Below are 12,867 nucleotides of genomic sequence, written 5' to 3'. Positions count from 1 at the left end.
TTCCACGCTATTTAGTATTCGGGAAATAGAAATAAAAATTCTGAGTTCGCTATGGTGTGTAAAGTAAAACCTAAATACCATAACATTACTTTCAAGGTATTTTTTAGCCGCAACATTTCGGCTGATAAGACGGTTCTGAGGTTTTTGTTTTTTTTTCTTTCCACGTCCAAACTTTTAGCTCGTGTTTCCGTCTCTTGACCGATTTGAAATGTAATTATAGTTTCGGATTCGGGAGGTCAAACTCTTATCGATTGATACATTTGACCACACCCAAAGCTTCACAGATTAATTTACACTAATCTTGCCTACAATAATTTCAGTTTGAGAGGGCTGGTAAGGATTCTGACAAGTGATAAAATTTATAGGTTATGCGCGCGTCCCACGCTTGGTATTGCTGACACACAAAAATATAGCTACTAAAAAGGAAAAAAAAAAGGTCTCGTGGGTTAGTTTTCTCTAATTTTAAAAATTTCAAGTGCCGCGGCTGTTGAGGATTACCTTTTGTCTGAAAAGTAGGTTCCATCATAAAATTCGAAATATGTTGTTCCAAATTTAAAGTTTAAGAATGGTGCGTTTTGTTTTCTGGTTAATCCCAGTCTGAGAAGGATGGAAACGAATGCACAACTAATGTTTCGAACTAGAATTATTTCCCAAAACTTAAAAAGAAACTAATTATGTATTTCGTGAACATTTTATCTTTCTGGGCATTCAAAGTAAACTTTTTATCGGGTGGCTTAGAACTAAAACAAAAATTATTTCAAAGTAAACTTTTTATCGGGTGGCTTAGAACTAAAACAAAAATTATTTCAAAGTAAACTTTTTATCGGGTGGCTTAGAACTAAAACAAAAATTATTTCAAAGTAAACCTTTTATCGGGTGGCTTAGAACTAAAACAAAAATTATTTCAAAGTAAACTTTTTATCGGGTGGCTTAGAACTAAAACAAAAATTATTTCAAAGTAAACTTTTTTAAAACAAAATTATTTCAAAGTAAACTTTTTATCGGGTGGCTTAGAACTAAAACAAAAATTATTTCAAAGTAAACTTTTTATCGGTGGCTTAGAACTAAAACAAAAATTATTTCAAAGTAAACTTTGAGAACGTGTGTATTATGAAAAATAGCATAATTGCGTTATTTCTTTGGATAGGTTCTTTGAAATTATTTGTTGAAAATGAGTCGAAATCGAGTCCACATAAATAGGACAAACTGGAATTGGTTTTTATTTCTTCCATAACATTTGCGATAGGCTAAATCAAGTGACACAGTTGTAGACCTGTCTACAGAACACTTTCAGTTTAATAGAAGTGTTTTTGCCATTAGCAATATGACTAATGTACAATTTACAAATAAATTTACTTGCATAATTTATCTTACGCTTATTTGACCGAGTAACTGAATAACTAACACTACACTAACTTCTCGATCACTGAAGGAACTGAAACTGAACTCTGGTCTACTGATCCCCTTGTTCATGATGTATCCTTGTTTCTTTGTTTTCAGCAAAGTCATTAACAGTCACGAACATTTTGGATAGTTTAGAACTACTTTTATAAACTTTCTAAATTCAGCATTATAAAAGCACCAGCTTCCTCCAACAAACAACTAACATTCAAAATTGGGCTTACGACACCAGACGTTGTACAAAAAGTTTTTCTCAGTACATCGATTGAGGGCGTGTGAGCTTCACCACTAATGTATTCTTTCAAGTTACAACTGTATTTACTTTATTTACAAAGGTTATTATTCATTCCTCTAAGTAAGATGATTTGACTGCAAAATAATAATAATCCAGTCGAATTTATTGAGCTTAAAAATATCCTTCCAGAAAAGTTAATTTTCAACTTAAATTTTTTATATATTAATATTAATTACTTTTACGTTTACTTTTCTCGTGCAATTACGCACGCGCAGTTGATCACGCCTGGATAAATAATGCTCTGACTTCATTGTTAATCCATAACTAAATGAATGCATGGGAGATTAGTAATGATTACCTTTAAGTATCAAAAGTTACTTGTATTTAACCGAATAACCAGATTTCATTTAGAATTTCTACGTGTTAATTCATGTTGTACATGAAATTTTGTGGTGAACTTTTCGTGTTTGTCCCGAACGCCTACTACGAGTTTGCAGTAGTAGAATCAAACTTGGCTGGCAGACCACATGTTTCCTTATAGACATGTGGTAGCCTTCTGTTAAGGGGACTTAAAACTCGTCTGGAAGGTCATCTTGTTATGACAGGGTCTAGGAGGAGGGTTTCTGTGTAATTCAAACTCGAATCTGGTATCTAGTTTGTGTTACTGCCCCTTCTTGAGAATCTGGGGGCGCCGTGTTTGAAACTGTGTTCATGACCCCTTCCTTCTTCTCACAAGCAACAGAGTGCCCTAATAGTTTGTTGTTGTTGTTTTTTGCTGGTACATACCCTTCTTGGAGTAGATATAAAAGTACTTAGGGTTAATAAAGGGATAGCGTTGGATTTCTATGAACCACGAGAGGGAGGGGGTTTAGAACCCCGAAGCGAAGTGCAGGTGTTTTATGTTAGTTTATACTCTGAATACAACAAGCCCCCAATATACGTCTTATTCCTTTTCTGAGAGTACTGATGTCTTAGTAAAGTAGTAACTTTCAAGGACATGTTTGTACAGCAAAATATTCTGGCAAACTTACCTTAACCGTCTTTATAGTTTTGACATGGACAACTTTAACATGTTTCCACATATGGGGGAATTCAAGATGTATTTGCACCATAAAAACTGTTCCTTCAGATTTTAAATCTTGCCATAAATGAAAAGAACGTTAACATGTCAAGATCGTAAATTTTAAATCCCCCCTTAGAGAAGTTCCATTATTTTGTATTTATTAAGTCGTCACTGTGTGAATTTGTTATTAATCTAATGCTTTAACGAAAATATATTCCTTAGTTGGGGAACTTTAGATGTGGTTTTATAACACCACGACAATATTCTGTTTAACCGTAGGAAAAAAAATCCAATATTAACAGTATTTTGGTCAATACACGACTGAAAACAATGTTACAAGAGTAGGGAAAAATGATACATAAGTACTCAGGTGTTTGTTTTCAAGTGCAAATCTATACCGTGAGCACGTTCCACGCTGTACTTAACCCTGAATTCAACCACCATAATCTATCCAAGTTTCTTTCTGCCAGTTCGAGATGGAGGACTATAGAATTAATAGCTGGGAAAAGGCTGTGAAACCCCTGCACTGAAACAAGTGTTTTGCAGTACTAGTCCGAGATTTAACCTGACTCCGAGTAAAACATTTAGGAAATATTACCCGTTGGTATCGGTTTGCTGACAGGTTGTCATAGTTACACAATCCAGCTGGAACGGAACACAGCCCTGTGAACTTTCGGATAATGCCAATGGGTGAAATTCTGTCAGCTGCAGTCGCTCTAAGAAATTACCGGATTCTTAGAGGGAGAGAGAAAAAAAAATGTAATTGGAATGTTTATCCCCACCCCTACCCCAGAATTTGTTCACTTTGATCTATACACTTGCATTACAAAAGGCAAATACTTTATTTTTTGTCAATTTTGGTGTGTTTTTCTCACTGCAGCGGTGTTTGTTTTTTATTTCAGCACCTCAAGCGTGGAAGTTTACGATTTCAATAGAAATAGAGAAAACAAAGTATTTTAAACATTTTTGAATGCACAAAATTTTCATTGCTAGTTGTAACTTCGTAAATTTTGGTCAAAATGCGTGGATCTGATAGGTATGGGAACATGAAATCACGTAGTTCGGTAGACAATTTCATTGATGCGCGAGTTAATAAATTATTATTATAAACATTTATAAGCGGTTAACTTGGTTAAATGCTTAACCATTATGCATCACAAATATCAAATCTTGTCAAACTATCACCCAGCTTAAATGTATGTCATGATTATTCAACCCAGATGGCGGTTAAGGCGCTTATCCTGCACTCTGCTAACATGCACGTCCTTTCACCCGTGAGTACGTTATAATATTCAGTTAATACTATTCGTTAGTAGCCTAAGAGTTGATAATGGATGGTATTGATTTAACTACATTCTCTCCAGTCTGTCTTCAAAGATAAGGACAGCTGAGGGCTATTTGCGAAATTCAAAGCAAATAGTTCTTGAATCCAACTAGAATCGGCCCAGCATGGCCAAGCGTGTTAAGGCGTGCGACTCGTAATCTGAGGGTCGCGGGTTCGCATCCCGGTCGCGCCAAACATGCTCGCCCTCCCAGCCGTGGGGGCGTTATAATATAACGGTCAATCCCATTATTCGTTGGTAAAAGAGTAGCCTAAGAGTTGGCGGTGGGTGGTGATGACTAGCTGCCTTCCCTCTAGTCTTACACTGCTAAATTAGGGACGACTAGCACAGATATCCCTCGAGTAGCTTTGTGCGAAATTCAAAAAACAAACAAACAAACAAACAAAACCAACTAGAATCGGATCATTATTATATACTAGGACTAACTGAATGTCCGTCATGTAATGTAAATGGTTATTTTTCCTCTACAAATTATATCTAAATAAACGTTTTGTGAACGATTTCTAAAAATAACTTAGTGACGATGTTTTGTAGTATCTCAGAAAAACATTGTTTACATACGATTTCCTACTCCAAGTGAATTAGATCAGTACCTTGACCTGTATATGGTTGTATTTTGTTCAAATCTTTCTTTGACAATCGCGGGATCGAATCCTCGTTACACCAAACATGCTCGCCCTTTCAGCCGTACGGGCGTTATCTAACGGTCAAACCCACTATTCGTTGGTAAAGGGGTAGCCAAGGAGTTGGCGGTAAGTGGTGACTAGCTTCCTTCCCTCTACGTTTTACATTGCTAAATTAGGAATGTAAGGTGAAAATCATCAGTAATAATGTGTAAGTTTTGACACATGCAGTCAGTGATGTTCTATTTAATATGATATTACCCCTTTATCACTGTGTTCGTATTTTTTAACATTCAAAGTACTTATTGTAACTATTGTAACAAATACATACTTTAACCTCGATTCCATTGGTATATGAACCTGAAACTTCTAAATGGTAGTCGAATGTTTTTTGACACTCATCCAAGATGAGAAATAAACAAAATACACCCCCCCTACACACACGCACACAAACGAGCAATGTGTCGTAAAAACATCACGGTGTAAAACTGCAAATAACCTACACTGAATTAAGGAAGTTTAATGTGGAACTTAACTCCTTACTGTTCAGCCACACCAACCTCAACATACCATTGAGTAATCGTCTGTAATTGGTCTTTACAATTAAATCTCTACCAATCAAAATGAATGTTATTCTTAATGTTAACTCTATAATAGGAAAACGGATTAAGTTTAGATTTAGCATTTTTGATTAATTTTCTGCATGTAGTCGAGTGCTGTAACCACCCAGTCTTTGTGATCGAATGTTTTCCTAATATTTTAATATCATTCTATAAACAGGAGTTCATAATTGCAAATAGGTTACAAAAGATCAGTACACGACTTGCATTTGAACTCTAGACTTCCGTTTGAGATAATCACGAAATGACTTTGAATGTTACCAGCACATCAAACGTCACCGACAACAGAAACATTCTGAACATAGATTGGCTTTTATATAGATAACCTAGCTGGATCATCGTGTTTTATCATCCTAGTAGTGTTTGTAACGGACTTACCGATGTATATATTTAATTTAATATCGATATTTGTCTTAGTTAAATATATATTTAAAAATACATGTAATATGTATTGTTAAATGTGTACTGCGAGATTCTCACCTATTCCCTAAATCTGTGTAAGATTCCCGAGTGATAGATTCAACAATGTACTATTTGGATATGTGATACTAGTGGTTGTCGGCACTGTTGTTAACTGAACTTTCTAGAAACTCTTATCAGTCTTCTAAAAGGTAACCAAAGAGACAGTTTATATTGTTGGTTTGCTCGGAAGCTATAACTATGATAAACGCTTATTAAGCGGGAGACTACAGATTTTACTGACCAGGAACGTTTACAGATTTCGAACATTATAAACCGTTTAACTTCAAAGAATTAACTTCGAACGTTAGTATATCAACGGGGACATTATATATTTTCGTCTGTGAAAAACTTGCGTGTGTTCAGTGAAGTAGCGAGCCGTGAAGTGAACTGTACCGATATGAACTCGAAATTCTTTGGCTCATCGTTATCCGTCGATAAAATGTTCAGTTCCGGGCCAGATAGCATATCCAGTATTGTTTGTACAACTTTTGTATATAAATCATTATTTGTAATAACCATTATTGTAAATTGTGTTGCTGTTTATATATTAAAATATATTTGTGTTAAGAAAGAAAATGGTCTGCCATGGCCAGGTGGTTGAGGCACTCGTATTCCTAGAGTCGCGGGTTCGAATCCCCGTCACACCAAATATGTTCATCCTTTCAGCAGTGGGGGTGTTATAATATGGCCATCAATCCCACTATTCGTTGGTAAAAAAGTAGCCCAAGAGTTGGCGGTGAGTAGTGATGACTAGCTGCCTTCCCTCTAGTCTTACATTGCAAAATTTGGAACCGCTTGCGCAGATAGCCCTCGAGTAGCTTTGCGCGAAATTCAAAAACCGAACCAAACCAAGAAGGAAAACTTATGTATCAATCTTGTTGGCAAAAACCATGAATTTGATACATGTCAATATTCAGCTTCTAAATCCAAATTACAATTTAACTGGGTTTCAGGCTATTTGAAATTGGGGGCTCGTCTGTAAAACACATTAGTGAATATTGCTTCTTACCTGCAAGGTAATTTTTTTGTGCAGTATGACGTTTTTAGTATACCACTGTTAAGTGATACACTTTTTAGCTGCAGCATGGCAGCTCATAGAATAGCTCAGAGTTTATGAATTATAAACAGTTAGCTTGCAACTCCGTAACCTCTTGATAGATTGGAGAGATAATATGTTTTGAATTTAGGAGGTCAGACCTTTTTTATTTGAATTTGATCACACCAAAGGTCTCGGATTAATTTACTCTAATTCAGCCGAACTAATTCCAATTTAAGGGTAGACTGGTAGATGTTTTGATGAGAAAAAATAGAATCGGGTAAGTCCATACGCGCGCCCCACGCTTAGTATCGCTGGCGCGCAAACGTGTACCTAATAAAAACTAAACTAAGAAATCTTGCAGAATAACTTACTCTAATCCACTCTAAAAGAATTTCAGGTGCCGCAAATATTGAGAATTCTTGTTGAATATGCAAATATGTCTTTACGAGTGCTTTTGTAACGAGAGACTGTGGATTGTGTTTGTACACTAATAAATGTTTTCGCTTTCTTTGATGTATTAAACATATTTTTTTCTTTTATAAAAGCGTTTTTAGATTCATAGTATCTCTCTACATGAAGATACCTGATTGCTGGATTCACTTTTTATTGCTTTGAATTAAAAATCTATCACCAAAGTACTACTAGCAACTCACTCGATGGAACCGTGTTCTACCAGCAGTAGATATGCTTTTAAATACATTCGAATAGTATATTAATTCTTGTATCTTTATATATGTATTCAACCATGCGCTGTACATTGTCAGTTTCAATATAAGTTTTTAATAGGTCGCGCATACGGAACCCGTTCCTGTTTCAGCTGTTAGTAATTTAAAGTTATTACGTCGACTCTTGTGAGTGTTCTTACTGAGCTTACAAGAAATGAACATACAAGATCCGAGACCAGCGCTACATATCGTCTAAAATCAGTATCGGTTTTGTTTAATCAACGAATCCAAGTCAAACTTAAACATTTCTTCCCGTGGGAACCTGGTATTAAATAAAATGAGCGGTAAGCAATTTATTAAATATTTTAAGACGGTTTTATATACTCTTAGTGGTTTGTTTGTTCATTTGTAGTATACAGTGACAATAGTAATCTTGTAGTGTATTGGAATTAATCAACTGAACAATTTAATAAGGCAGCAGATATTCAGATAAAGTGAAAATCCGAGAATATAAAGATACGAGTCTGACGTGTATGCAATATCTACTCGTTATGGATATAACCGGAGCCAACCAGTACAATCCTGTTGTAAATCGCGCCCTCTAAACTTGCTGTACGAGTTTACCATTGCAGGTTGTTAGTTCGTCTGTGGCCTCAAAAGTAATATTATTTCTAAATATTATCCCATCTATGCACATTAATCTATAATTCATCGAAAACACGGTTTCACATAAATAGGTTTTAAATATTTATTTGCGTAACAGTATTCTACACCATAGCGTATAGCTGCGTGTTATTAATAAACTGAACGTATATTTTGGAAATATGCAACAACCGACACTTAGTTCTCAAAATAATTTATTTTAGATAAGAACATTGTTTGAAGTGTCTAAAGTTTAGTAGCAATATTTTCACTCTTTTTAACACGTATTTCAACAATATTTTAGCTTGTTTAATGGTTTTCTGTTCATTTGCTTTGTTTTTGTCTTGTTGGCACGCATTGTTCATTGTTATTAGTGTTGATTTTTTGTTCGTAAAATTTTATGAGAGTTTGAAAGATGGTTTTACTGACTGTTTACTATAATATCAAATCAAATGTTTTGATCACTTCAGTGTTTTTTTGTTAGTTTTTCAAAACAGAAGGCTTCAGTTTCTGTTCCTTACCTCGGTTACCGCAGGTAGTCGGATGTTATGTTTCATCTGTATGTTTATCAGCTATACTTCTCGAAAACGGCTGAATGGACTTGGACTGAAGTTGATATAGATTTGTACAACGACTTAACATGGAAGTGATTAGATTTGTTTGGAAGGTCAAGGTCGTTAAAAAATCCCCATCTGTTAACATGATCCCAGTTTTTTTACACTATTTTTCTCTATGGAATGCAGTCAAAAATGGTGGGATTTTCATGAAACTTGATAGGCTTGTTTAGAATATCATTCTTCATTGTCCAGCTGAAAATGGTTCGAGTCCGTTGATAACAGCAGGTACATTTTAGGTTTTGTGAGCCGAATGTGGTCAATGATGCATGGCCAAAGAATGCGCTTTGTTTAGTGCCCTTCCAGTTACTACTATATCATTCCGAATTCTTGAAGTTTTATTGAAGGTTTATGTTTTCAGCTACTATACGTGTCCTCATAGAAATTACTAACTTAATTTACGACAGGAAAAGACAGTTATCATAGAGAATAATTTTAGTTTTACGCATAGATCATACTGGTAGTTATGGGTAGAATGGGTCAAGCGTGGCTCAACTGACACTAATATTTACCAAATTAAATTTGTCATTGGATGTTTCTCACGAATATATTGTGATTCCTCCATTTGTAAAACCAATAATGTCAAAAATGTATTGCAGATTAATTTTAAAAAAATAGTGAATCACTCATCTTACTATAAAGCAGAAATGTGACGTGTAATGTGAAATATTGTTTAGATATTTACAAGTCATTCTACTTTGGTAGTTGTAGTCGAAATGTATTAAAATAACGCACAGCAGACGGTTGGATTCATAACCAACGACAGTATATCATGAACCATTGTCGTGGTCACGTGGAATTATACAAAACTAATTGAAAATCAACACCCGCACCAGATGGCATGTTTATAATTCTTTTATTATATTTATCTGTTGCCAGCATACGACCATAACGGTTTGGTATATTGTACCCAAACTTTTGTTGTTGTTGTTTTTTTGCTGTGTTTTTTTGAAATACTAAATAAAGTACTGGGAAGTGCTTAGGGGTATTTTAAAGTCGAATTGTTTTATCTATATTTTGCATAACCTAAAAAAATATAATTCTTTTCTTCTTATAAACAATATTATCATTGCCCCTTTAAGTTAGTTTTGTTTACAAACATCTGGTGTTCTTTAAAAAAAACAAAAAAACTTGTACAGGATGAAACATGAGTTGCCAGCCAATAATAGATGAACGTTAGATGACTAGCATTTAATACTCAATGCTTTGTACACTATACAATCGGTGTCTTTAAGAAGACAACCTCTATAATTATGTATGAAGTAAAAAAATCAGTACATATAATATTTTTATTAAACACATTCGTAGAATACGTATTTTAAAAGACACTAAGGTTTATTTATAACGATGTTTTAAACGTGTATTTTTTATTTGATAAGGCTGCATTTCTACTGGAAAAAATTTATACGCTGTTAGTGGAGTTGTCTTAGTCTAGGCATGTATTATATATAGAAAATGTAGTTACACAAACTATATATACTCACAATATTCTCAAATAAATCTTTATGACAATTTCTAACTGCATCTTAACATTTTACATCTGACTAATGTAATCAGCTAGACAATAGCTATATTAAATCATCATGAACCGTATCAATTTAGCTACTTCGTATGATTTATTACAAATACAATGCGTAACGTTAGCTACTATATCAAGTAGTCCTTTGCCCATAGTTAAGCATAAAAAAATTAAAAACCAGCAAACAAGATAAATGAAGAAATGGGAAGTTAAAACTTGTAAATATTAATTGTAACAACAAAACGAGCTGGAGAAATTGTAGACATTATTTGCTGTAACTACAAATCCCTATTTTGACTTTACCAAATGTAATTTTAAATAACAGCATGGAGTCAAAATAGGGGTTTTTAGTTTGAGTGAATGTCTACAGTATCTCCATCCTTGTTTTTTACTTTTTACTATCTATTTGCTGGACTTTAAGTTCCTAATTTTTTTATTTTATCTTGTGAAGCACTACAGCAAGCAGTTGCATAATACACCATGGTAAAAAGTCAAATTCTGAACCAGTTACGGTAGCGATTTATAATAGGGATCGCTCAATTGTTTTTCTTTATTATTTAATATTGTTCCGCTAGCCCACAGTAAAAATGGCTTTTTGATTGTAATAGAACCTGGACAGTGTTATTTAAAACACATTATTGCTCATTGTGTAAGGTAATTTTTATTTTATTTTTACAACCTAGCAAATAACACCCAATCGTTTTAAGGTAGATTGTAGTTTATATGGAGCCTCATAATCTACTACATGCGTACGTATATGAGTGTATGTAGGCTGTTGATGAAATTTAACGTTTATATGGCAGTCGTGACATGTGTACGATAGCGATTATTAACTTGCAACTGTATTGATGTTGCGTATTAGTTGTCTATAATATAGGTATCCTGCCTTCTGGGACATGGCGCTGCTGACAGGAGTATAGTCTTGTTATTTTTCTTCCACTGCGTGACTGTCTTCTTTAAGTCGTATTTTATAAAGATTCCACTAAGCTCAGTTTCGAGCGTCAGATTGGCAGTCAGGTTATTATTGATTGTAAATATCCAATTCTAACCAACACTGCATGATTGCGAATTTCACAGATACAGCTGATAGAGAAAGTAGCCATCCTTGAAGGTTACTATAAGGAGCTGCAAGAATCGTGAAAGTAGAAGATAACGAAAATGATGGTGATTCTAGGTGAAAGTGAGGCAGAAATGTGTAGCTTTATATTTTATTTAGAAAATATTTATCATATAACGTATGCAGCACCGATGGTCCACCAAACTTTAGGGTCATCATAGTGGAAGAGTCGTAGAAGTGTCAAGACCCACATTTTTATTTATCAGAAATGAAGGGGAAAAGGATATGTTATAATAAATTCATAATTGTTAATTAACGCGTTTTCAACCTTGTAGTCTGTGCAGACTGTCATTCCAAATGGAAATTGGTCAGTTGCATAAAAACCGTGGCCAGACTTACTGTATGACTAGCAGAGAAGAGGAGGAAGGGGAAATGTAACAAATACCAGAAATGTTAAAAATACTATTTGTATACATATATTGGGACACTGTTTTATTTATGTATTAATACATACGCGTGTATCATTACAGCTTGAGAAATCTATAAAGCCTGCAGCTACAAAGTCCAGTAAATGTATAATTCCGTCTCTTAAAGCTGTAATATTTAGAAGAGTGAACGTAGAGATTTGTAGCTCGAGGAAATATCACTGTCTCAAACCTTGGACCTGTTTGCTTATTTTTGCAATTTTGAACCAGTGAAGGTATGAAGTCCAAATACAGTGCTTATACTATAAGAGCAATTGTTGGATTCAGTGCAAGTGATGGTATGAAATCCAAATACGGTGCAAAATTCAGCACGGCAAAGACTATTTTACTTGTGTTGTCATTACAACCGCACAACATATTTTCTCGATTTTATCAATTTGAACTTTGTTTTAAATGCTTATTAATTTAAAAAATAATAATAAAACATGTATGCATTACATACATGCAAATAAACTGCTGGAATTATTCGTCGTTCTCAAGTAGCCATTCCATTTAAAACAAGTTTGTGTTTTTTTTTTTTGAATTTCGCGCAAAGCTACACGAGGGCTACCTGCGCTTGCTGTCCCTAATTTAACAGTGTAAGACTAGAGGGAAGGCAGCTAGTCATCACCACCCACTGCCAACTATTGGGCTACTGTTTTACCAATGAATAATGGGATTGACCGTGACATTATAACGCCCCCACGGCTGGAAGAGCGAGAATGTTTAGTGTTAACTTGCGACCCTCAGATTTCGAGTCGAGTGCCTTAAACCACATGCCGAGTGTGTGTGGAGAAGTAAACAAAACTACTGTACTCGTTTCTGTTTATATAACTTGTCATTATGAATAGAATAATCATGCTCATTAATTTTCTTCAGAGTTAAAACTTTTTGATGTATCTTGAACATTATGAACCCCCTACATAACAGATCTTCAAAAATTTTATATACCTGTGTTGCTCACGTTTGCTTCTAAGTGATTCGGAACATGACAGTTTTGAGTACCTACAGTCTTTATCCAGCAATAATAAGGTTCAAGTATACTTTCTTCGTGGTATGAATATGAGATGAAAAGTTCAGTGTGCACACTTTTTGTTAGTGTTGGATAAGAAAAATGTAA

At 34.6% G+C, this 12,867-nt stretch overlaps 2 protein-coding genes across 9 annotated transcripts in view; one reads left to right on the top strand and one right to left on the bottom strand.

The window, feature by feature from the left end:
• LOC143248785 (uncharacterized) overlaps positions 1–1,622 on the bottom strand; it is a 32,618-nt gene extending 30,996 nt beyond the window's left edge. The window contains exon 1 of the mRNA XM_076497517.1: positions 1,357–1,622. The gene's annotated coding sequence lies outside the window, so the exon portion shown is untranslated. The remainder of the gene's footprint in view (positions 1–1,356) is intronic.
• The window catches only part of LOC143248784 (uncharacterized), a 100,770-nt gene that overhangs the window by 80,210 nt on the left and 7,693 nt on the right, over positions 1–12,867 (top strand). For 2 of the 8 annotated variants that reach the window (XM_076497505.1, XM_076497502.1), the window contains one exon: positions 7,573–7,795. The exons of the other annotated variants lie outside the window; for them this stretch is intronic. In XM_076497505.1, coding sequence (XP_076353620.1) covers positions 7,789–7,795 — 7 coding nt within the window. In that variant the 5' untranslated portion in view covers positions 7,573–7,788. The remainder of the gene's footprint in view (positions 1–7,572; positions 7,796–12,867) is intronic. 8 annotated transcript variants of the gene reach the window in all.

The sequence above is a fragment of the Tachypleus tridentatus genome, chromosome 4, assembly GCF_004210375.1.
Source record: "Tachypleus tridentatus isolate NWPU-2018 chromosome 4, ASM421037v1, whole genome shotgun sequence".
NCBI classification, from domain to species: Eukaryota; Metazoa; Arthropoda; class Merostomata; order Xiphosura; family Limulidae; genus Tachypleus; species Tachypleus tridentatus.
This window is presented reverse-complemented; position numbering and strand designations above follow the sequence as displayed.